The sequence below is a fragment of the Oncorhynchus nerka genome, linkage group LG12, assembly GCF_034236695.1.
Source record: "Oncorhynchus nerka isolate Pitt River linkage group LG12, Oner_Uvic_2.0, whole genome shotgun sequence".
NCBI classification, from domain to species: Eukaryota; Metazoa; Chordata; class Actinopteri; order Salmoniformes; family Salmonidae; genus Oncorhynchus; species Oncorhynchus nerka.
In genome coordinates this window covers 61,163,093-61,190,066 of record NC_088407.1, presented here as the reverse complement: position 1 = coordinate 61,190,066, position 26,974 = coordinate 61,163,093, and the positions used below count along the sequence as shown (strand labels likewise).

The 26,974-nt window shown below is 42.6% G+C and overlaps 1 protein-coding gene across 1 annotated transcript in view; it reads left to right on the top strand.

The window, feature by feature from the left end:
- LOC115138505 (intraflagellar transport protein 43 homolog A) overlaps nt 1–26,974 on the top strand; it is a 30,860-nt gene that overhangs the window by 3,123 nt on the left and 763 nt on the right. Inside the window, exons 3-8 of the mRNA XM_029675406.2 lie at nt 10,339–10,409; nt 14,473–14,511; nt 15,353–15,399; nt 25,292–25,364; nt 26,347–26,422; nt 26,615–26,677. Coding sequence (XP_029531266.1) covers nt 10,339–10,409; nt 14,473–14,511; nt 15,353–15,399; nt 25,292–25,364; nt 26,347–26,422; nt 26,615–26,677 — 369 coding nt within the window. The remainder of the gene's footprint in view (nt 1–10,338; nt 10,410–14,472; nt 14,512–15,352; nt 15,400–25,291; nt 25,365–26,346; nt 26,423–26,614; nt 26,678–26,974) is intronic.

The following is a 26,974-nucleotide window of genomic DNA, read 5'->3' as shown; positions in this document are numbered from 1 at the left end:
CCTGGAGCCAGTGGGTTTGGCGACGAGTATGAAGTGAGGGCCAGCCAACGAGAGCGCACAGCTCGCAGTGGTGGGTAGTATATGGGGCTTTGGGGACAAAACGGATGGCACTGTGATAGACTGCATCCAATTTGTAGAGTAAAGTGTTGGAGGCTATTTTGTAAATGACATTGCCGAAGTTGAGGATGGGTAGGATAGTCAGTTTTACGAGGGTGTGTTTGGCAGCATGAGTGATTTTTCTGGATCAAACACTTCAAATAAATTGACATTTGGATATATATGGACGGAATTAATCGAACAAAAGGACCAGTTGTGATGTTTATGGGACATATTGGAGTGCCAACGAAAGAAGCTCGTCAAAGGTAATGCATGTTTTATATTTTATTTCTATGTTTTGTGTAGCGCCTGCAGGGTTGAAATATGCTACTCTCTGTTTACTATTGTGCTATCATCAGATAATAGCTTCTTATGCTTTCGCCAAAAAGCCTTTTTAAAATCTGACATGTTGGCTGGATTCACAACAAGTGTAGCTTTAATTGAGTATCTTACATGTGTGATTTAATGAAAGTTTGATTTTTATATCCTTTTTTTTTATTTGCCGCGCTGCATTTTCCCTGTTTTTTTGCCCAAGAGGGACACAACCGTCCCATATACCATAAGAAGTTAACACAGTGTCCAAAGAAGGGCCAGAGGTATACAGAATGGTGTCATCTGCGTAGAGGTGAATCAGAGAATCACCAGCAGCAAGAGCGACATCATTGATGGATACAGAGAAGAGAGTTGACCTGAGAATTTAACCCTGTGGCACCCCCATAGAGACAGCCTGCCAGAGGTCCGGACAACAGGCCCTCCGATTTGACACACGGAACTCTATCAGAGAAGTAGTTGGTAAAGCAGGCGAGGCAATCATTTGAGAAACCAAGGCTGTTGAGTCTGCCGATAAGAATGTGGTGATTGACAGAGTAGAAAGCCTTGGCCAGGTCGATGAATACGGCTGCACAGTAATGTCTCTTATCGATGGCGGTTATGATATTGTTTAGGACCTTGAGTGTGGCTGATGTGCACCCGTGACCAGCTCTGAAACCAGATTGCATAGCGGGGAAGGTATGGTGGGATTCGAAATGGTTGGTAATCTGTTTGTTAACTTGGCTTTCGAAGACCATAGAAAGGTAGGGTAGGATGCATATAGGTCTGTATAGGAGCTGCAGATCGGCAGCTTTCCAATCTTTGGTAATCTCAGACGATACGAAAAAGAGGTTGAACAGGCTAGTAATAGGGGTTGCAACACTTTCGGGCAGGTCATTTTAGTAAGAGAGAATCCAGATTGTCTAGCACGGCTGATTTGTAGGGGTCAAGATTTTGCCGCTCTTTCAGAACACCAGCTATCTGGATTTGGGTGAAGGAGAAATGGGGGAGTCTTGGGTGAGTTGCTGTGGGGGGTGCAGGGCTGTTGACTGGGGTAGGGGTAGCCAGGTGGAAAGCATGGCCAGCCGTAGAAAAATGCTTCTTGAAATTCTCAATTATAGTGGATTTATCGGTGGCGACAGTGTTTCCTAGCCTCAGTTGAGTTTGTGCTACAGGATGCACATTTCTGCTTGAAAAAGCTAGCCTTAGCATTCCCAACTGCCTGTGTATATTGGTTCCTAACTCCCCTGAAAAGTTGCATATCACAGGGGCTATTCGATGCTAATGCAGAACGCCACAGGATGTTTTTGTGCTGGTCAAGGGCAGTCCGGTCTGGAGAGAACCAAGGGCTATATCTGTTCCTTGCTTATTGAAGATGGTGAGGAAGGCACTTTTAAAGAATAACCAGGTATCCTCTACTGACGGGATGAGGTAAATATCCTTCCAGGATACCTGGGCCAGGTCAATTAGAAAGGCCTGCTCGCTGAAGTGTTTTAGGGAGCATTTGACAGTGATGAGGGGTGGTCGCAGACCCGTTACGGATGCAGGCAATGAGACAGTGATCGCTGAGATCTTGGTTGAAAACAGCAGAGGTGTATTTAGAGGGCAAGTTGGTTAGGATGATATCTATGAGGGTGCCCGTGTTTACGGATTTGGGGTTGTACCTGGTGGGGTCATTGGTAATTTGTGTGAGATTAAGGGCATCAAGTTTAGATTGTAGGATGGCCGGGATGTTAAACATGTCCCAGTTTAGGTCACCTTGCAGCACAGGCTCTGAAGATAGATGGGGGGCAATCAATTCACATATGGTGCCCAGGGGACAGCTGGGGGCAGAGGGTGGTCTGTAGCAATCGGAAACGGTGAGACTTGTTTCTGGAAAGGTGGATTTTTTAAAAGTAGAAGCTCAAATTGTTTGTGTACAGACCTGGATAGTAAGACAGAACTCTGTAGGCTATCTCTGCAGTAGATTGCAACACTGCCCCCTTTGGCAGTTCTATCTTGTCGGAAAATGTTATAGTTAGGGATGGAAATTTCTGGGTTTTTGGTGGTCTTCCTAAGCCAGAAACAGACACGGCAAGGACATCCGGGTTGGCAGAGTGTGCTAAAGCAGTGACTAAAACAAACTTAGGGAGGAGGCTTCTAATGTTAACATGCGGCGCAGGTCCTAATCCAGGCACTTGTCATCTCCCGTCTGGATTACTGCAACTCGCTGTTGGCTGGGCTCCCTGCCTGTGCCATTAAACCCCTACAACTCATCCAGAACGCCGCAGCCCGTCTGGTGTTCAACCTTCCCAAGTTCTCTCACGTCACCCCGCTCCTCCGCTCTCTCCACTGGCTTCCCGTTGAAGCTTGCATCCGCTACAAGACCATGGTGCTTGCCTACGGAGCTGTGAGGGGAACGGCACCTCAGTACCTCCAGGCTCTGATCAGGCCCTACACCCAAACAAGGGCACTGCGTTCATCCACCTCTGGCCTGCTCGCCTCCCTACCACTGAGGAAGTACAGTTCCCGCTCAGCCCAGTCAAAACTGTTCGCTGCTCTGGCCCCCCAATGGTGGAACAAACTCCCTCACGACGCCAGGACAGCGGAGTCAATCACCACCTTCCGGAGACACCTGAAACCCCACCTCTTTAAGGAATACCTAGGATAGGATAAAGTAATCCTTCTCACCCCCCCCTTAAAAGATTTAGATGCACTATTGTAAAGTGGCTGCTCCACTGGATGTCATAAGGTGAATGCACCAATTTGTAAGTCGCTCTGGATAAGAGCGTCTGCTAAATGACTTAAATGTAAATGTAATGTAATGCATGAAACCAAGGCTTTTACGGTTACAGAAGTCAACAAAAGAGAGCTAGGCACTGTAGGAGTGGAGCTAGGCACTGCGGGGCCTGGATTATATGGGGCGGCAGGGTAGCCTAGTGGTTAGAGCGTTGGACTAGTAACCGGAAGGTTTCAAGTTAAAACCCCCGAGCTGACAAGGTACAAATCTGTCGTTCTGCCCCTGAACAGGCAGTTAACCCACTGTTCCTAGGCCGTCATTGAAAATAAGAATTTGTTCTTAACTGACTTGCCTAGTTAAATAAAGGTAAAATAAAAAAAACTCTACATCACCAGAGGAACAGAGGAGGAGTAGGATAAGGGTACAGCTAAAGGCTATCAGAACTGGTCGTCTATTACGTTTGGAACAGAGAGCAAAAGGAGCAGGTTTCTGGCTGCGATAGAAACATCTCCACAGCTTGATGCTGCCACCACCATGCTTCACTGTGGGGATGATGTTCTCGGGGTGATGAGAGGTGTTGGGTTTGCACCAGACATAGCATTTTCCTTCATGGCCAAAAAGCTCAATTTTAGTCTCATCTGACCCGAGTACCTTCTTCCATATGTTTGGGGAGTTTCCCACATGCCTTGTGGCGAACACCAAACGTGTTTGCTTATATTTTTTCTTTAAGCAATGGCTTTTTTCTGACCACTCTTCCCTAAAACCCAGCTCTGTCGAGTGTACGGCTTAAAGTGGTCCTATGGACAGATTCTCCAATCTCCGCTGTGGAGCTTTGCAGCTCCTTCAGGGTTATCTTTGGTCTCTTTGTTGCCTCTCTGATTAATGCCCTCCTTGCCTGGTCCATGAGTGTTGGTGGGCGGCCCTCTCTTGGCAGTTTTGTTGTGGTGCCATATTTTTTCATTTTTTTTATAATGGATTTAATGGTGCTCCGTGGGATGTTCAAAGTTTCTGATATTTTTTTTATAACCCAACCCAGATCTGTACTTCTCCACAACTTTGTCCCTGACCTGTTTGGAGAGCTCCTTGGTCTTCATGACTTGCTTAGTGGTGTGGCAGACTCTGGGGCCTTTCAGAACAGGTGTATATACTGAGATCATGTGACAGATCATGTGACACTTAGATTGCACACGGTTGGACTTCATTTAACTAATTATGTGACTTCTGAAGGTAATTGGTTGCACCAGATCTTATTTAGGGGCTTCATAGCAAAGGGGGTGAATACATATGCACGCACCACTTTTCAGTTTTACTTTTTTTTTTTTTTATCTTTTGAAATAAGTAATTATTTTTCATTTCTCTTCACCAATTTGGACTATTTTGTATATGTCCATTACATGAAATCCAAATAAATATAAATTTAAATTACAGATTGTATTGAAACTAAATAGAAAAAGGCCAAGGGGGTGAATACTTTTCAAGGCACTGTATACCACAACTGTCAGCCAATCAGCATTCAGGACTTGAACCACCCAGTTTACAATATTATATTTGTAATAATAATAAGTGATGAGTATGACTATTAGGCGTAGGCACAAGATCTTGATGAGATGTAATTTTAAGCGAATTGAGCGTCCTTCGTGGTGCTGTAAGGTCAGCGCCAGGATCACGCAATGATGCTAAAGAAGTTGAACCAACTTGTGTTGCTGAAGGACAGGTCTGCCATTTGGCCAGTTCAGAAACAAACAACAATCAATTGCAGTAGGCCTATAGCCTAATAGTCCTACGACTATGTGATATAGCTATTTGTAGGCTATAGACTAATATAAATACAAATACATATAGCTTAATATCATTGTACTGTTTGCGAGGAGCGCTTTATTGCGAGTAGACATTTCATTGTATTGTGTATCTTTCACGCTGTATCATAAGAACTTTGATTAGCATGAACACATGGTTACAGTATACCCTATTACAGAATTTAAGAAAACAGAGGTGAACTATCAATTCCGAGAAGTAGTGAGCATAAATTATCACTATGTAGAATAGTAGGACTTTTGCTTTAAAACAGGCCATGAAATCAAGCTTTTGGTGTGGGATATTCATGCATCTCAATAAACGACAACCTAAATGCATTATCACCTCCAACTTGGCCCAATTCACATTTCCAATTTACCACCCTGATATACCAAGCTAGAACGGGCCCTGCATCTCAACGAATTGCCAATATATGCTAAATATCCCAAGCAGGGCTACAGCAATTTACAGAGAGGGTCAGGCTCTTTGGGTTTGCAGTGGCCACTCTGGTTTGGGTGTCCTCGGCATAATGTAGTCGCCTTAACCAAGTGGTCACATATCGTTCTGGATTCCAATGCATAACGGGTCCTTGGAGTTTGCCCTTTTTAATATATTTTTTTAACATTCTGATTGGCGAAAGTGGTCAAGCCTCCGACGGGCCTCCGCAGTGCACGTAGCCTATACTTCCTCATCATATTTGGTTTGTCAATCTATTGTTTTTCATGGTATTTTTGTAGTTATTTAAATATAATTTTGAATTTATCCGCATGAATTTTCCAGAAATAGTTTTACCAGCTCTGTGTATTCTCAAATAGAAAAAAGTGAGGTAGTGCCACTCCTCCGGGCACCAGCAGCACTACATCCCTGATCCTGCAGTTTCTTTGACTTAAAAGTTGTCCTACGTACCTGGTGGTCTTGAGTTGCTTGTTTTTTATGCAAAGCCCAGCTACCCAGTTCCATCACATATGAAATTGTAGGAATAGGGACTAGTGGTACTTTTCAATTGAGTCTTACCCCCACACCAGGGGATCATCTAGTAGAGTCAGCCAAAACATAATGAAAAATGATTTGTAGATTGGAAGACGGATATCATAATTATTTGACTAAGACATAACCATTTCAAACTTTGCTTACATTTGTATACGGTCACATATATTTCTATTATGTGTGGTCTGTGGGAATACTTTGGAACAGATTTCCAAAATTAAAATCATTAAGAGCGTATTTGCTTTTGTCTTTACAACAAAAAATGTTTTGCTTAGAAAACTTGGGTGGCCAAATAAAATCACCCGAGGTCTGCCAGTTGGGGAACCCTGCTCTAGTGTAATTGTGTTTCCATCAGGAGTGTGACAGTAAAGACTTGGAGCGTACAGAATCAACAACCTCTGCATCATTCGACAGTTGCTTTGTGAGAAGGTGTTAAAGTTCACAGTTAGCTTTTGTTATGTTAACACTAGCTGAAAAGTACCCAGATGCCTAGGTTTGGCCTCAAGTCAGGGAAGGTCCGCTGAAGCCATGGCCCAATGAGACACGGAGGCCGGTCCGCATAGATGCAAACAGAGTATTTTTGGTAAAACACCAGGGTAAATCCTCAGTGAAAACTCACCATATATGTCATTTGGCTATTTGCTTTGGTACATTGTTGTCCGTTCTATATCTCCGGCTGTTATGAAGAGAGAGGATAGATTTGAGTTAGTCTGAAGTTTGTTCAGCGCCGTGTACTAATCTGCACTTGCTCCTGGACCCTCATCTTGCACAGTCACATAGAAAATGATTACAGGCATAAGTGCTTTCAAAATTATATATATTTTTTTGCTGAGTTTAGTTATTTTTCATGTTCAAATAACTCATCATAAGCTAAAGATAGGTCTTCATCTTCAAAGATCAACTGCTTTTGTATCGTCTTTGTCATCAGTATTTATCCTCATTAATTCCTAATTACATAGAGCGCTCTGAGTGTTCTTTTTGGTAGCAGACTGTAAAAGCAGGATTTACCCAGAGTAATTTAATACTGTTAATAAGTTGCCACATTTGTCATTCATTTATCCTCTCTTGTTCTTGTTGAAATATTTTGCTTTACTTTTTGCATGAAATTACTTGATCAGCCTCAACCTCCCAGCTTAATACCATCAGCCAGCCTCCCCTTCCTCTGTAGACGCTGACATTCACATTTATAAATGGGTTTGCTGAAGGAACCAGCCATGAAAGATGTTTTCCTCTTTCATGTCGAAAGTAAGAAATTCCTCCTGACCAATATGTCCTTTGCAGACCCAATTTGGTAATGAGAATGTTGTGCTTTTTTTCCAAATTCATTTGTCTGCTGCCTACCCTTGTGTGCTCTGAGGAATTCATTCATTCAAGTGCTGGTCCCCAGCTCCCCGGGCCCCGGTCTCAGGACCACAATCCAAATTCAATTCACTATTTTCAGTACTATTTTCAGAATCAAAGAATGAGAGGGAGAGGGTCATTTTTTTCATGTGAAGCTATTTTAGGTCAGACTCGCAGTCCACCCGGGCTGTCCTCTGTGTGGCAGTTCCCACACTCTGCTCCATATGTTCAGGCTCTATTATTGGACAGGAGTTAAAACCATAATAAGCATCACAATGGTTTGCATATAGACGCCAAGATGTTGTGCATGCCATTCCTAAGTATTTTGTATGTGGGCTTAGTGAGAAGGCATGTGATCTTTGCCAGAAACATGCATCTATCTGTAGCATGGTATAGTGCATAAAACAAATGACAGAACACTGATCAAATATAGAATTAGAATACTAGAATGGCAATGAACCTTCTTATGATGGTATAAAGGTCAGCCATTTTGGTCAGGGAGTTGGTAAACCATGGTTTGCCAGTGCTGTGATAAGATATTGTGTGAAATAATGACTTTGAAGAATGTTTGTTAGCTACCTAGCCAGTCAGTTTTAGAGGAATGGTTCCATTAAGTTTTAAAATGTACTGCCTATATGCCAACATTCCATTAAAACAATGCAGTCAATCACTGGCTGAAATCAGTTGATGATGCAACCAGTACTGATATTGTATCATATAATAGCACTCACAGCTTTCCAAGAAAACAAAAATTGAGACATTTATGGCCTGTTCACATATATTTTAGATGCTATTTATACAGAACATGTATAAAACCTGTATAAACTATTTAGAATTGTATGATAATATTTTAGGTTGACTAATTCTATTACACAATTTCTTACTTTTATTTTCCTATATAAAATCAGGATTACGCCTCTACTGCCATTTATTCCAATTGACCCTTCTCTAAGCTCCCCCCCTTGGTTACTGTTGCAACCTTGGACAACATTTTTCCGGGAAGCCCAATTCCCCCTTCTAACCACTGGCGAAATCCGCTCACAATGATCTCAAACTGTGTTTTTAATACACAATTAAATTAATAACAGACTACTCTTGGCTAATCAGGAACATCTTGGGTATGTTGTGGTGGACTGTCATTGTTTGTAGTGTGGCTAACCTCTTAATGGCTCTGAATGCACTGTGCATGCAGTTAAAGCTACAAACCACTTTTGGAGCCAATCGTTTGCTGATGTTGACAGCAGATGAGAGTTATATTCCTAGTATAGCCGATTAAGCTAAGTTTGGACACCAACGCATTCAAGGGTTTTTCTTTATTTGTAATATTTTCTACGTTCTACAGAATAATAGTGAAGACATCAAAACTATGAAATAACACACATGGAATCATGTAGTAACCAAAAAAGTGTTAAACAAATCGAAAATATATTTCATATTTTAGATTCTTCAAAGTAGCCACCCTTTTCCTTGATGACAGCTTTGCACACTCTTGGCATTCTCTCAACCAGTTTCACCTGGAATGCTTTTCCAACAGTCTTGAAGGAGTTCCCACATATACTGAGCACTTGTTGGCTGCTTTTCCTTCACTCTCCAGTCCAACTCATCCCAAACCACCTCAATTAGGTTGGCGTCGGGTGATTGTGGAGGCCAGGTCTTCTGAACTCGGTGAAGCATTTATTTGGGCTGCAATCTGAGCTGCGCTTAACTTTAATGAACTTATCCATTGCAGCAGAGGTAACTCTGGGTCTTACTTTCCTGTAGCGGTCCTCATGAGAACTAGTTTCATCATAGCAGTTGATGGTTTTTGCAACAGCATTTGAAGAAACTTTCAAAGTTCTTGAAATGTTCCGTATTGACTGACCTTCATGTCTTAAAGTAATGATGGACTGTCGTTTCTCTTTGCTTATTTGAGCTGTTCTTGCCATAATATGGACTTGGTCTTTTACCAAATTGGGCTAATTTCTGTATACCACCCCTACCTTGTCACAACACAACTGATTGACTCAAACACATTAAGAAGGAAACAAATTGCACAAATTAACATTTAACAAGGCACACCTGTTAATTGAAATGCATTCCAGGTGACTACCTCATGAAGCTGGTTGACATAATGCCAAGAGTGAGCAAAGCTTTCATCAGGGCAAAAAGGGTGGCTACTTTGAAGAATCTGAAATATAAAATATATTTTGATTTAACACTTTTTTTGCTTACTACATGATTCCATATGTGTTATTTCATCATTTTGATGTCTTCACTATTATTCTACGATATAGAAAAAATAAAGAAAAACCCTTGAATGAGTAGGTGTGTCCAAACTTTTGACCGGTACTGTACATTTCGAGAGAACTTTATATTAAGGGGCTAGCTAGCGTTAGCAACATTTGGCGGTCAAATAATGAGACTGAGAGCTAGCTAGTTATTTGAAAAATACTCAAACTGGCTCTGTATTTCAGGAATCACAGTGGCAAGTACCCCAGGTGCACAATTATTTAGCCATTTAAACAATATATTTTTTAAAGAAAACTTGTTTTTTCCCCACTGCCATCATTGGCTTTCATGCGTTTCAAACATGAGCTTGTCTGAGTTGTCGGACTCAAAAACAGTTGCTATCCATTGGTTGTCCAAAATCCAGGGGCGGGGTTTAGCAAAGACTCAATTAGAGTGGTGTGAATTTCACACTGACCAATAATACTGCCATTTTCACCCCATTCTGGAACTTCTCGGGTTTATGACATAGTTCCTCTGATAATTTAAAAATATCTCTTAGATAAAATAGTCTCTCCTCAGTGATATGGGATACCAAGGGTTACTTGGTCTGTTGTACTAGCCTACAGCTCCAGAATACAGTTCCAGGGGCAGTTGTCTCAAAATGTATCAGGGTCTGCTCAGTTTTGGAACTTGGCTTTTACTCTATTTTTCTGATTAAGCTTGACAGAAAGCATCATTTTCACATGGATTTAGAGACCATGTGAAAGACTATTTTGCACCCCTTTTCCTCCTTCTGTATGTTTTCAGCCGAAGTGTAGAATTTAGCCTAATAGTTTAAAGAAGTTGTCTGTTATGCCTGTCATTAAGGATCTCTCTAACCTCAGGTACCCCCTCCTAAACCAGCCCGCAGGCAGGGCGGCTGGGCTGAGGAGACTTCTGGATCTGGATCAGCCAAGTGAGTATCTCCTTCGCTCTACTCACCTCCAGCCTGTAGACTAGGTAACTCCACCTCACAGTCTCCAGAATGTGTCTCTGGCATGCGTTTGAGATTGGGAGCAATGTTTTTTTGTTACTAATGATCTCTCATGCTGAAACAGAGAATAGGTTATTTATCAATGCATATTTTTTCTACTTTGCGCTCTGAAGGGAGCCTATCTGAGTAGTGAACCCCACAAATCTTCTTCAGCTGAGTGGGAGGTGGCAATTGACATGGTTCATGTATCAGCCACAGGAGGGCACTGTTAGTCAGTTATCCACTTCATCACAGGGTTGGCCACTTTATCACCTCTTACAATGGCTGTCTAACCAATGCATGCTCGCTTTTAAAGGCACATGTATGAATATTTCCAACTACAGACACATGGAATGTGTTGAACAAAATAATGAATCCCTAAAACAACACATTTAGGCTCCATCCCAGTGCCTTCCCTTAGCCCTCCCCCTCATTTTCAAGTGTTCCTCAGTGGGAGAGTGGCACTCAACCGGAGCAGCTAGTGGCAGGGAGAGGTAAATTAGGCCTAGGGAATGGGACAACAGTACATGACTCGCTCACATCAGAAACTGCCAACGGATACCACGCAATTCATTGGCGGCGAGCCTTGTGTTTTTCACAATGCCCGTACTGGCGGCAGTAACAGCTCTCCTTATATTTCTGATGCAGCAAATGCGTACTTACTACTTACCATATGAGCACCATCTGAGAGTAGCAGAACAACAATGTGCCTGTAATGTACCCATCTTCTGGCTGTGGTTCAATGTGGAGGAGTACTGAAGCAGGACTTCCATTCCATAACAGTTTGACATGTAACAGTTGCATTTGCTTCACTTAGTCATTACCAGTGGAAGCATTCTAGAACAATTAAAGCCACTGTTCTGAACTAATATTTATACCAAACATTTTAGGGTCCATACACAGATGGCTACACATCCATATCATACAGGTATTTTTATCCTCCACTACACAACAAGGAAGAAAAGAGTTAGCTACTGCTATGTACCTGCTTTGGCAAATATCTTCAATCTCTAACACTAACGTTACGTTACTTAATACAGTAAAAAAAACATTGACAAGTGATTGACAGCTAGGCAACCTGACAATATTGTACATTCAATTTGCAGTAAATGCTTTCTAGGTAGATTATGTACATCTGCTGGTTTTCACAGATGACAGCACTGGTTTGCTGGTTTGCTCAGAAGTCCCTAAAACATTAAACAACTACAAATTACAATTCATGCAAATGTAAAATGCCCATATAGCAAGCTAAATGTAGAGAGAGTTGGCTAATGTTAGCTAGATTTTCGTAAATTAACTTTATGACCGAAAAATATGCATAGTAATTTGTCTCTAAATTAAGTAACATATTCCTCTTAACTGTCCATTTTTTTATGATTTGAAAAGGGGGGCCAACTATAGGACTGAAAAGGCACTACCCCTCGCTCGTTACTGTGCTTCTCCCTATGTGCCGTCAGTGTGACTGTAGTCAAACTGTGGAACTGGCTCTGCACTCTTCCAGATGGCTCCATCCACCACTCTACTCCAGTCTCTGTGGGGAGGAGAGCCGGGGAGATGCATGAATCTATACATTGAAGTGAACAAGCTGGTTTAATTGGGTTTATTTGCATAGTTATTATTTATTTGCAGAGCCAGTAAAGACAACAGCAAAGTAAATATATCTTTCTCACTCTGGGAAGGTCAGAGTGTCTCGTCCTTGCGTTAGCGTAACTCGTCTTGATTCCTGCGTTCAGAGAGATTGGAATACCGGAGGTGTTAAGGGTTTCTCACGTGCATTGATCCTCTCTGAAACAAAGTAAGTAATGGGCCCCCCTGGAACCGGCAAGGACTTTTCCCTTCAATGTCAACCCTTGTGCTCAATCACCTCCTCCCACTAATCCCAGCCCAGAAATCCCAGGATTTGTCGATCTATCACTCCTAATTGACACTAAATGATCTGTCAGTTTATTGATGAACCTTTTGAAGCCGGGTTGTCACAATATATTTTATCCCTAACAACTTTTTCCAGACAGTTTTACCATGTCTATCGCTTCAGTCTACATGAGTCTTAATCAAGGGGCCTGTAATGTGTCTTAAGCGTCACCAGCCCAGGACACAGTCCAAGGGCAGCAAGGTGGGCTCCCTCTCTGATCTCTCTTTGACCATCAGACTCCATAGCTGATCACCATGCTTCTGTTGCTACTGTTATCGCTTTGAATAGCATACAAATATGAAAAAAAAGGATAGACAGGGTGGGTTAAGGTGGGGTCAGACTGAAGTATTTCTTTATTTTATTTGTCTCAACAACAAGATCAATAAAGGCTCTATAAATAAAGGCTATAAGTATAAATAAATGGCTAAATTAACATACATAATACAGCAGAGATCAGGTCCCACAGCAGTGAAGCTTCCCTAGCGTAGCTGGTTGTTGTGTGGACTAGAGGGTGGATGAGGACCATGTGTGAGGCTCTGCTGAGTCTGCTTCCGCTCCCCTCCAGACGAGGCCCTAAGGCCAGGGGGTTGGCTCGGGGGGCATGTCCGCTTTGTCTCTGTCTCCCCTGAGCTCTGTCTGGACCCTGGCCAGTGTCTGCCATCTACACCACTGGTCTCCTGCTTCTCGACGGAGGAGCCCTCAACACTCCTATGGCCCTGTGGTGGCTTCAACCCCAGAGAATATGCTGATCTATTGTAGAGCGGGGAGCCTCCAGAGATTAGTGAATGGATTATTCATGAAGTACAATTTATAAACATATATAATGTAATTTCAATTTTTTTATTTAGGTTATTGATACACACTAGTAAGGAATAATAAGAAATATATTTGTAGGGCAACATTCTCTTGCCTTAAAAAGCTGTTTTCAGTCCAGAGAAAATGACAGTATCTGTTTTCTTCAAAACCAGTAGGGGGCACTCTTCTACCAGTAGAACCTGCCGGTACCGTGTATCTCCTCCAAAACATTATCCAGAAACACTCTGATGTAAAAGTAACTTTGTAAAAAGTTGTCTTCATAGCCAAAAATTCACAGACTGCCTTGGTCTAAAATGTTACGATTTTAAGTCTTGATTTGCCTTTCTAATGATGCTTGTGGTGAGGATACCTTTATTCGACAGTAGCCCTGTTTTGTGTAATATTATCTCCCCTAACCCTGGTGTGAAACAGTGTTATGCCAAGAATAGTGTGTTGAGGTGAGAATGTGTGAAAAGACAGGGATTCTGTCAGTGTGTGTAGGGCGTGGCATGCAGTCAAGCTGGGCTGTGTAAATGGAGAGGTGTCTGAAAATAGCCCCGTGGTCCAGCAGGGGAGGAACAACAGAGAAGAGGAAAACAGAGAATACATCCTAGGACAGGGATGGGCAACTGTGATGGGGGTTGGGGACACACAACAATCTGAATTCATCATGAGGGGATGCAGTGGCTCGCGGGGCTGTGTAGCCACATCCATACTTATACATGCAGTCAGAGCTCTAGCCTTTTAGTAGCCCTAAGTGAAATTTGATTTGCATTCCTGGTAATACACTCATGTCCCCCATGGACCGGCTCATACATATAAAGCATCCTCCATTCAGGCTGCAAAGGCATAATTGTCTGAAAATCCGAAAATAGTTTTATTATTAAGACAGTACACGTATTTTCCTTGTTTCTTTCCGACGTGTTGCCACTAAAACGAGTTAAGGAGGAAAGTTGTGCCTTTGGAGCCTGTATCTGCCTAGGCTAAGACTCTGACTCTGTTTCTATTTTCATTTTTGGGAAATTGATCCACGGGCCTACAAAAGGGGGGCTGCCAGTTGCCCATCCCTCACCTAAGCCTTAGGAGGCTCAAATCTAACTGAGCAACTAGCCTAAATCAGAAACCATTAGTGGTTTTAAGATTAAGCTTTCAAATATCAATAGAATCAATAAGCTAATTGGTCATTGGTTTGTCTGTTAAAATGGAATAGATTTTAGTCGTTTTATTTATGTGGCACAAAAGCATTTTGTCTGTGTTCCTTTGTTGTATAATCTATCAATTATGTTCACTGTTCCGTAGGTCTGGAAGAAGGCCTGCCATGGTGGAGGATGTGGAAGAGTAAGTTCACTTAGTCTCGTCTTTTCACTCTGAAATATTTCCCTCAGTTGTTGATTAAATTAAATAACTATTTGGTAAAAAAAAAAATACAGGAATCGAAATTGGACCAATTTAAATGTTTGTGCCCGATGCTCTGATTTGGAAATTGCTGTACTTGGTTGCAACTAATCCTCGCCTTCCAAGAACAATCACTTAACATGATTCAAATCCAGCGTGACTGAGTTGTCATCACTTTTATTGTTGTTGGGAGCCAAGTTAGCCTGTTATTTTAGTTCTTCCATGTTGCCAACTTGCATATTAGGCCTTGAATAGACAGTTGTGAGATGGAAGGAGACTAGAGGACATGGTGTGTTTTACTCATCACGGCTGGAGGCCCATGCTTGAATAGCAGTGTTGAGACACAGGCTTTGAAAGAAACACAGGCAGCGCTACAAAATAGTCCTTTGATCTATGTTCTTTTCACCACCAGCCCATCTCAGTTCCATTTATTTGCTGCCTCCGTTGTGTTTTTGATTCATTCTTAGAGGGATACTGTTGAGTTCACTGAAGCCCTGGGCTGCTCACAGAGACAATCAGCCAGGCAGTCCCACTGATGCTGCTGTGTCTGTGGAGCCTTTAGGCGGTGTCTGCTGCTGTATTGTAGAAACAGTCCCAGTCAGTCTGCAGTAGACAGACAGAGGCAGAGCAAGCCTCCTATCAGGCTGATCTAGAGCCTCACTCAGCCCACAGAAACCGGCCCATCATCAAAGCACAACAGCCCAGTCTAAGTCTGGCTCCCTGTGATGACCTCACCACTGAAAGCCTTCAATAATTCATACTCTCCCACTTCCTGTTTCTGCAGCCGACGCCTTCGACCACAAACCCCCCAGGGCTCGGATGATGAAGGAGGTGAGAGCACCCTTGTATCCCAGTCCCGCATCTCTTCTGGCGGGCAGAGCTGAGTCCTCCAGTCCCTCCACAGCACATTCATCCAAAATAGAGCAGATAAGCTGCCTCTCGTCTTATCGCTTTCTTTAACAGTCCCAACATATTTGTTCTCGGTGCTAGTGAGGAATCCTCTGTAGCACATCTGCTTCTGACCACCTACTGTGAGACACCCAAAACAATCGTTTAGATGAAAGTGACAGGTGAATATGTTAATTTGATACGTTTAGAGAACTGTAGCTGATCACTGGTTATCCCCTCATAAAATCACATTATACACAGTCCATAACAGACCTCAAATACAGTATTCACTAAATGAATTATCCTATTCAGTGGCTGAAGCAGGATTTAAGTGTCTCTTCCCTTTGAGCGTTACACACACACACACACACATCTTCTCCTCTCTCTCACACACACACACACACGTCTTCTCTCTCTCTCTCTCTCTTTCTCTCACACACACACATACACACACACACACACACACATCTACATGTTGGGGCAGGTGCTTCAGAGCGTTGAACCAGCGGGGAACGCTCAATGCTAGCCTCTGACTTGGTCACCTCAGGGCCTGGTTCTCCGCATCACAAACAATTTCAGAGTAGACATTTCAACAAAGCACGGCCTGGGATAATTGTTCCATTTTTCGGAGCAAAGCACCAGGGGAAATAAGGGTGAAATTGCCTTAGCAAAGATAGGAGTGGTGAGCCCCTGATTATTTAAGAAGTTCTATTATATACATGCCAATGGCCGGGCAATGGATGGTGTTGTATAAGGAGGTTTTCTTTGACATATTAAACTGACATATTGATGAGGAACAGAAGTACTGTTTCTGCGGCTGTAGTTACTACTCTCATACTTAATGAAACACCTACCCACCATTATAGCCCTCTTCTGTGGATTTACAGTGCATTTGGAAAGTATTCTAACCCCTTGACTTTTTCCTCATTTTGTTACATTACAGCCTTTTATTCTAAAATTGATTATATATATTTTTTCCCCTCATCAATCTACACACAATACCCCATAATGACGAAGCAAAAGCAGGTTTGTAGAAGTTTTTGCAGATGTATTTAAAAAATTAAAAAACATGACATTTACATAAGTATTCAGACCCTTTACTCAGTACTTTGTTGAAGCAACTTTGGCAGCAATTACAGCCTCGAGTCTTCTTGGGTATGACGCTACACGCTTGGCACACCTGTATTTGGGGAGTTTCTCCCATTCTCTGCAAATCCTCTCAAGCTCTTTCAGGTTGGATGGGGAGCATAGCTGCACGTCTATTTTCAGGTCTCTCCAGAGATGTTCAATAGGGTTCAAGTCTGGGCTCTGGCTGGGCCACTCAAGGACATTCAGAGACTTGTTCCGAAGCCACTCCTGCATTTTCTTGGCTGTGTGTTTAGGGTCGTTGTCCTGTTGGAAGATGAACCTTTGCACCAGTCTGAGGTCTTCAGGGCTCTGGAGCAGGGCTTCATCAAGGATCTCTCTGTACTTTGCTCCGTTCATCTTTCCCTCAATCCTGACTAGTCTCCAAGTCCCTGCCGCTGAAAAACATCCCCACAGTATGATGCTGCCACCTCCATGCTTCACCTTAGGGATGATGCCAGGTTTCCTCCAGACGTGATGCTTGGCATTCAGGCCAAAGAGTTCAATCTTGGTTTCATCAAACCAGAGAATCTTGTTTTTCATGGTCAGAGTCTTTAAGTGCCTTTTGGCAAACTCCAAGGGGGCTGTCATGCCTTTTACTGAGGAGTAGCTTCCATCTGGCCACTCTGCCATAAAGGCCTGATTGGTGGAGTGATGCAGAGATGGTTGTCCTTCTGGAAGGTTCTCCCATCTCCACAGAATAACTCTGGAGCTCTGTCAGAGTGACCGTCGTGTTCTTGGTCACCTCCCTGACCATGGCCTTTCTCCCCCGATTGCTCAGTTTGGCCAGGCGGCCAGCTCTAGGAAGAGTCTCGGGGTTCCAAACTTCTTCCATTTAAGAATGATGGAGGTCACTGTGTTGTTGGGGACCTTCAATGCTGCAGAAATGTTTTGGTACCCTTCTGTGCCTCAAAACAATCCTGTTTCGGAGCTCTACGGACAATTCTTTCGACCGCATGGCTTGGTTTTTGCTCTGACATGCACTGTCAACTGTGGGACCTTATATAGACTGGTGTGTGCCTTTTCAAAATCATGTCTAATCAATTGAATTTACCACAGTTGGACTCCAATCAAGTTGTAGAGACACCTCAAGGATGATCAATGGAAACAGGATGCACTTGAGCTCAATTTTCAGTCTCATAGCAAAGGGTCTGAATACTTCTGTAAATAAGGTATTTTTGTTTTTATTTGTAATACATTTGCAAACATTTCTAAAAACGTGTTTTTGACATTATGTGGGATTGTGTGTAGATGAGGAAAAATGTGAATTTAATCCATTTTAGATTAAGGCTGTAACGTAACAAAATGTGGATAAAGTCAAGGGGTCTGAATACTTTCCGAATGCACTGTATGTGCTTAGAATCCTAATAAAGTGTATTTGCACATTGTTGTAGGATGTTGTAGGTTTAGATGTTATGAACTTCATTACTGGAATTAGATTTACAAAATAATGTAGACATTTGACATCTTCTTTTGGTAATAAATGTTTTTGACAATGCTTTTAAATTGCTCACAAGAACACACACACACTGTCATAATCACACACACACACACACACACACACACACACTCACTCACTCATGCTTACACACACCCTAGCTGAAAGGGTCAGTTGTGTGGAGACCCCAGTGGTACCGTTCTTACCCAGCAAATGCAGCTGGAAAGAAACTTCCTCTGTGGAGGGCCACCTCTTAATACAGTGCCGGCGGCTGGGGCAGTGGAAATTGCAGTGCTGAGGGTTAGTGAGATAGCCCCTCCGATCTTGATTATGTCCCCTATCCCTTATGTCCACTGGCTAGAAGCAGAGAGAGAGAGAGAGGGCTAGCCCTTTCCCCCTCTCCCCCTTGGCTGGCTTACAGTCCCCTGCCAGTCTCATTGCAAAGAACTGCCATTACAAACACACTAATCTGTTCTCAATCTGTTTCTTTTCTGTCTCTGTCTCTCTCTCTCTCTCTGTCAGTGATCTGCTGAATATTGTCCCATAAGCTTTTCAAATGTAGTCCGTGCCTAGGTAATCATCCCATAGCCTCCCTGCTTAGATTATAGCAGCCCTGCCTGGTGATGTGTGGAGGTGTCCCCAAAGTCGCTGACTGAGGCGTGCCTGCTGGGAGTATGTCTACATTCACAGCAAATTATCCCCTTTTGATATTTACATGCTTCAGCGAGGAAACTCGCCGTGACCGTGTAATAAGGATAGGCTTGGCCCAGTCGCCGCCAGACAAAGCAACCTTGATAGATGTCCAGGCTGCAATGGGGAATGGAGGATATGTATCAGGTAATGTGTGCCAGCAGTGCTGGGAACAGACGTCTCTTTCTGATGGCGTTGCCCTTTCCTTCAGAAAGAAAAACGGCAGCTTGTTTGCAGCTCCTATTTATACTCTCTTGACGTCCAGTAATAGGTTGAATTTGAAGCTCATTTTAAAATGTTTAGCTTTTTTTTCACTTAGTGATAGAGTTTGGGTAACACTTTACTTGACACCCAGCGTCATAACACATTATGACACGATCATAACCATGTCATAATTTGTCATAATGGCTGACAATTTGTCATAACCTATTATAATATGGTCATAACACTGTCTTGACACATATTTAGACCTGTTTGGCATATATTGCTTTATTTTATGGATGGATTTATGACACTTACACAATAGTGTCAAAACCCACACAAGTTACCACTAGTTATTTTATGGCTGGTTATGACACTTACACAATAGTGTCAAAACCCACACAAGTTACCACTAGTTATTTTATGGCTGGTTATGACACCTATATAAGAGTGTCAAAACCTACCACACAAGTTACCACTGTAGTTATTTTATGGCTGGTTATGACACCTGTATAAGAGTGTCAAAACCTACCACACAAGTTACCACTGTAGTTATTTTATGGCTGGTTATGACACCTATATAAGAGTGTCAAAACCCACACAAGTTACCACTGTAGTTATTTTATGGCTGGTTATGACACCTATATAAGAGTGTCAAAACCCACACAAGTTACCACTGTAGTTATTTTATGGCTGGTTATGACACCTATATAAGAGTGTCAAAACCCACACAAGTTACCACTGTAGTTATTTTATGGCTGGTTATGACACCTATATAAGAGTGTCAAAACCCACAAAACCTACCACACAAGGCAAAACATTCCTTTACACCATAGCCAACAGTATGTTTATATATATATATATATTTAAAAATGTACCATGTTCGATTATCATTGTAATTGCACACAGATTAATGTCAGACATGCGCCTACCCCAGTGCCCTGTTGCTGAAGACGGATGAATGCAGGAGCAGGACAAGACACCCTCTTTTTGACTGATGACTGATATAAGAGCATGTACGTGATAGGCCTATCTGGCGTATATGATTATGATGGTCATAATGCTTCTTGACAGAGTCATAAAAGTTATTTGAAATATGAAGAAATAAACATGACAAATAATGAAATACAACAACAACAAAGGAAAGGAAGGAAACTTCTTGGCAGGGAAAAACTCATTAGAAAATATGTGGTTTTTGACACTCTTATGTAGGTGTCATTACCAGCCATAAAATAATGCAATATATGTAACAACAGGTATAAATACAGTACTAGTCAAATGTTTGGACACACCTACTCATTCAAGGATTTGTCTTTATTTTTAATATTTTCTACATTGTGGCATAATAGTGAAGACAACAAAACTATGAAATAACACATGGAATCATGTAGTAACCAACAAAATGTTAAACATATCAAAATATATTTTAGATTCTTCAAAGTAGCCTCCCTTTGCCTTGATGACAGCTTTGCACACTCTTGGCATTCTCTCAACCAGTTTCACCTGGAATGCTTTTCCAACAGTCTTGAACGAGTTCCCACATACAGTTGAAGTCGGATGTCATTAAAACTCGTTTTTCAACCACTCCACAAATGTATTGTTAACAAACTATTGTTTTGGCAAGTCAGTTAGGACAATTACTTTGTGAATGACACGCAAGTAATTTTTCCAACAATTGTTTACAGACAGATTATTTCAATTATAATTCACTGTATCAGAATTCCAGTGGGTCAGAAGTTTAAATATACTAAGTTGACTGTGCCTTTAAACAGCTTGAAAAATTCCAGAAAATGATGTCATGGCTTTAGAAGCTTCTGATAGGCTAATTGACATCATTTGAGTCAATTGGAGGTGTACCTGTGGATGTATTTCAAGGGCTACCTTAATTAAAACTCAGTGCCTCTTTACTTGACAAAAATCAAAAGAAATCAGCCAAGACCTCAAAAAGAAAATTGTAGACCTCCACAAGTCTGGTTCATCCTTGGGAGCAATTTCCAAATGCCTGAAGATACCATGTTGAACTGTACAAACAATAGTACGCAAGTATAAACACCATGGGACCAGGCAGCTGTCATACCGCTCAGGAAGGAGACGCGTTCTGTCTCCTAGAGATGAACGTACTTTGGTGCGAAAATTGCAAATCAATCCCAGAACAACAGCAAAGGACCTTGTGAAGATGCTGGAGGAATCAGGTACAAAAGTATCTATATCCACAGTAAAAATAAGTCCTATATCGACGTAACCTGAAAGGCCTCTAAGCAAGGAAGAAGCCACTGCTGCAAAACCGCCATAAAAAAAGCCAGACTACGGTTTGCAACTGCACATGGGGACAAAGATCATACTTTTTGGAGAAATATCCTCTGGTCTGATGAAACAAAAATAGAACTGTTTGGCTATAATGACCATCGTTATGTTTGGAGGAAAAAGGGGGAGGCTTGCAAGCTGAAGAACACCATCCCAATCGTGAAGCACAGGGGTGGCAGCATCATGTTGTGGGGGTGCTTTGCTGCAAGAGGGACTGGTGCACATGGCATCATGAGGAGGAAAATGATGTGGATATATTGAAGCAACATCTCAAGACATCAGTCAGAAAGTTAAAGCTTGGTCGCAAATGGGTCTTCCGAAAGGACAATGACCCCAAGCATAATTCCAAAGTTGTGGCAAAATGGCTTAAGGACAACAAAGTCAAGGTATTGGAGTTGCCATCACAAAGCCCTGACTTCAATCCCATAGAAAATGTGTGGGCATAACTGAGAAAGCGTGTGCGAGCAAAGAGGCCTACAAACCTGACTTAGTTACACCAGCTCCTGAGAAATGGGACAAAATTCAACCAACTTATTGTGGGAAGCTTGTGGAAGTCGACCCAAAACCTTTGACCCAAGTTAAACTATTTAAAAGCAATGCTACCAAATACTAATTCAGTGTATGTAAACTTCTGACCCACTGGGAATGTGATGAAAGAAATTAAAGCTGAAATAAATTATTCTCACTACTATTATTCTGACATTTCACATTCTTAAAATAAAAAGTGGTGATCCTAACTGTCCTAAGATGGAATTCTTACTATGATTAAATGTCAGGAATTGTGAAAAACTGAGTTTAAATATATTTGGCGTATGTATATTTGGCGTATGTAATATAAGGTGTATGTAATCTTCCAACTTCAACTGTATACTGTGCAGTTGTTGGCTGCTTTTCCTTCACTTTGCAGTCCAACTCATCCCAAACCATCTCAATTGGGTTGATGTTGGGTGATTGTGGAGGCCAGGTCATCTGATGCAACACACCATCACTCTCCTTCTTGATCAAATAGCCCTTACACAACCTGGAGGTGTGTTTTGGGTCCTTGTCCTGTTGAAAAGCAAATAATAGTCCCACTAAGCGCAAACCAGATGGGATGGTGTATTGTTGCAGAATGTTGTGGTAGCCATGCTGGTTAAGTGTGCCTTGTATTCTACATAAATCCCCAACATCCGTTCACCTACTCTGCGTCTCACAAAGACACGGCGGTTGGAACCCAAACTCTGAAATTTGGACTCATCAGACCAAAGGACAGATTTCCACCGGTCTAATGTCCATTGCTTGTGTCTCTTGGCGCAAGCAAGTCTTCCTCTTATTGGCGTCCTTTATTGGTGGTTTCTTTGCAGCAATTTGACCATGAAGGCCTGATTCACGCAATCTCCTCTTAACAGTTGATGTTGAGATGTGTCTGTTACTTGAACTCTGTGCAGTTAACTGTAATGAACTTATCCTCGGCAGCAGAGGTAACTCTCGGTCTTCATTTCCAGTGGCGGTCCTCATGAGAGCCAGTTTGATGGTTTTTGCGACTGAGCTTGACGGACCTTCATGTCTTAAAGTAATGATGGACTGTCATTTCTCTTTGCTTATTTGAGCTGTTCTTGCCATAATATGGACTTGGTCTTTTACCGAGAAGGGCCATCTTCTTTATACCACCCCTACCTTGTCACGACACAACTGGTTGGCTCAAACTCATTAACTCAAATTCGACAAATTAACTTTTGACAAGGCACACGTGTTAATTGAAATGCATTCCAGGTTCCTACCTCATGAAGCTGGTTGAGAGAATGCCAAGAGTGTGCAAAGCTGTCATCAACGCAAAGGGTGGCTATTTTGAATAATCTCAAATATAAAATATATTTTGGTTTGTTTAACACTTTTTTTGTTTGTTTTCTAGATGATTCCATATGTGTTATTTCATTCATTTAGTTGTACAATATAGTAAAAGTAGAGAAAAGCCCTGGAATGAGTAGGTGTGTCCAAACGTTTGACCGGTACTGTATATGGGTCATGACTGTGACCATATTTTGACCGGTTATGTCAGCTGTTATGACATTATAACGTGTTATGACACTGGGTGTCAAGTAAAGTGTTTTGAGAGTTTGCATATAGAGAACCTAACCCTTGCTGTTTCACGTTGAACTCTCGTAGAATAGTGTTAATAGTGCATTATTGGCTGAGAGAGTGGGGGGGGGAACAACCCAGGAAGCTATTTGCAAAGAGCTGGACAGCGCGGCTTTTTGATGTCATTGCGCTAAGACCATTAAATTTGATTGGGGGTCCGGAGGGGATGGATTCTGCTGAACACTGTGCTTTGTAAATGAGAGGACAAAGTGTCACCGGGGCCTCATGAATATGAAATACCCGCGCTTGCGTTTATTTGGATATCAGAAACACAGATGAATCTTGTCAGCGGCTAAACGAGTGTGGCATTTTAAATTTTATTTAATTAAAAAAAGAACGGAATTACTTATCAACTGATGATGATGTTTGTTATCTGTGTAAAGTTGCTGGGGTTATTTTCTGTTTCCTTCAACTGAAGAATCCTTCATAACATTAATCGTTTTGCTCATTTAGCTCATTCTAGGAACATATAACTTCCTTAACTTTTTATTTTGTCATTGCTGAAATATTTGCTTAACTGTTATATGAGAATGGTAGACTAATCCTCCGAGAAAGTATGTATTTTGAAGTATTTTGAAGGTATAGTGACAGATCTACAGATATTTCCTCCCATCAGATCGTGCCTCCCATCTCCTGGCCTCTATCTAGCTCCACTATTGACTTTCCCCTCAGGGTGCAGCGCTGTGTTCAGAGATTACTGACATTCCTGCTCCCTCCCTCCCGCTCCCCTGCTCTCTCCCAGCCTCTTCACTGACACCTAGCACACTGTCTGTCTGTAGGAAGTCAGAAGGAAATGTAGCTGCACTTTTCAATTGCCTTCAACCTAAACCAGTATTGAAAAAAGAGACAAAACAACAGAAAATCAGACCTCTCCTCTGAGTGCACATGAGTTGTCTCTGTTTTATTTGTTGCTCATTTAGAGTTGTTACATGGCGACAAGGATTAGATAGATTTCTGTGACTTTGATGTTGACAGGCAACTCTGATGGCCAAGTTTGCACAAGTATGAATTTATCGTTTTTAGTTGTGGAAGTAGGGGAGACCACCTTCCCTCAAATATGATTTAATATTTATTATTTTGTAATGTTTGTTTCTAACATAGTATAATGCATTTATTAATTTCATATGAATTATACAGGTGCATTTAAGTGTCTTCAACATTTCAATATTCATCCTATTTCCTCACAGTCTGTCTGTCTGTCTGCCCCCCCCCCCCCCCACACACACACACACACACACACACACACCTTCGCCCACTCTAACAAAAGTCCATCTGAAATGTGCTGTGAAAGTTTGCCCTGTCCTTCTTGGGAGCGGAGCCATCCTCTGTCCTGTTGCGTTTTGCCAATTAAAGCGAGTTCCCACTGTTTGAGCAGCGGGCTGGCGGCTCCTGGCACCGCAGCCCCTGCCAGGCCGCACCGTGACTTCCGACCCCACACAGATGGGCCCGCCAGCAAATACTCTTGCACATGGCTGGATGCCGCCCCGGTCCGAGTGGCAGAGTGGTCACGGAGGTCGGCCTGCCGGCCACCGCGGGTCCTGGGGGTGGGCGGCGCTGACAGGGCCCAAATGCTGGGGTAGCGGGGGGTGCTTTCCGGGGAGCCCCTGGCCAGCGCCCCTCTCGCAGCAGGAAGACCTGCTGCCTGGCCTCCTGAATATTCATGGCCGCCTGGCTATTGTGACAGGGCAGCTCTACGGAGGATGTAGGGAGAGAGAGGGAGGGTATGAATCAGGTGCCAATTTACTCTGAGACACTCACACGTACACACAAACTGTCATACTAAACACAAAGCAGACTGTATCTTTGAAATGAGTGTTTCTGTAATCCATGTCCAGTTTATGTGATTGACCACTATTGTTTCTCAGTTAACACTTTAGATGTACAGATTGAATGACTAAATAAGGGAGAGGGTGACATTGATGAGATATTGATATGTTCTGTATGTATATTGTGTTTTAGATATACCAGTTATTCCAGACCTTGATGAAGTACAAGAGGAAGACCTTACCATGCAAGTTGCTGCTCCTCCAAGGTACTGTAAACAACACCAGCCTCCCCTTTAGTTGACTCCAGTTACTCAAACTCCTAGATGGCATCCCATCACTCTGTTTTCAGAGTTGAAGTGTATCCATTTGGTCAGTCTTGTGAATACAGACATGCCTCCTCACCCTCACTGGCTGCTTAACTGTTCACGTCTCTGAAGTGACCTGATAGGACCTGACAGCTGAGTTCAGATACCTCTGGAGGGTTACAGACCCAGCCCACCCTCAGAGCCATGTACAGTACCTGGCCTACATTTGAACATCAATGAGAGTTAAAGATAATAATACACTGGTCTTAGATGGTGTCTTGACTGTTACCTTGCCTCCTCTCATCATGGTAATGAAGGTGTCTTGACATATTGGGCCGTTATGCAGAAATAACAGTTAAGGTGTGATTTATGCACGGCTGTTAGTGGGGCCCTTACAAGTGGGGCCCTTTGATTTACAGGGCAGTGAGAGATGCGCCGACATGTGTCCACTATGTAGTGCGGCTATGACAGCGGCGGGGGTTATTAGGCTGGGGCCCGCTCTCTGTACGAGATAATATCCACATTGAACTTATTGAGGGGGCAATGTAGCGTGTAATGTGCAGTAAGTAGGACTGGCATGCACTGCTAGGCCCTCGCCACTTTCAGAGCCCTCTTAATTCCAACTACAGATAAGCAGCTGCGTTTCAAATTGAGGCGGTTACCACTTGGCGCCCATCTCCTGATCTCTCTGTCCTTTATGAACTCTCCGTGCCCTGTAAGCACTTACCCTAAACTTCTGAGAAGCTATCTGTCTCACAGAGTGATACTTGCAAGTTGTACTGTACTATGATACAGTTTGTCGATTGGTCTGGTGATATCTTACTGATGCAGATAGTGGCTATATTTGAATAGACAGCCTCTAATGAGGAAAAGCATGCCAACATTTAGTATAGCACGTCTACTATAGGATTTTAGTTTACTTAGTGTTTGTTCTTCTTCTCAGCATCCAGGTGAACCGGGTAATGACATACAGAGATCTGGACAATGACCTCATGAAGTACTCTGCCTTCCAGACCCTGGTAAGACAGCTCATATGGGCCCCACACACACAGCCAGGTTTCAACTGCTCATTTATTTTTCTTTGTAATAGATTACCCAGCCTGCCTTTTAAGGAGGTCCTTTTAGGATGCATCCAATATCAATCCCCTCTCTCTGAGGAGTATGTTTCTGCACGCTCAGGGTGTTCTCATAAGGTCTATGCCTCTCCCTAGGATGGGGAGATTGACTTGAAGCTCCTCACCAAGGTTTTGGCTCCAGAGCAGGAGGTGCGGGAGGTGAGTGAGTTTTTTTTTGTAAATATAGCTGCTGTGTTCCATGTGAGGGGGGTGTCCAGCTGTTTCTGAAGCACCAGGGGAGGTTGCCTTCCAGTCTCCTAGGTAATCAAGATTTATGATGTGTGCATTAACACGCTCTACTATCTTTCTCCCACCTTCCCTGGGATGTTCGCTCTGTCTTGCTCTGCTTCTACTCCTCTATTATTTTCCTCGCTTTCTTCTTTCTCCCTCTTTTTCTTCATCTGCTGTTCCTCTCGTTTCCTCTCTCTCTTTTCCTCTCTCTCTTTTCCTCTCTCT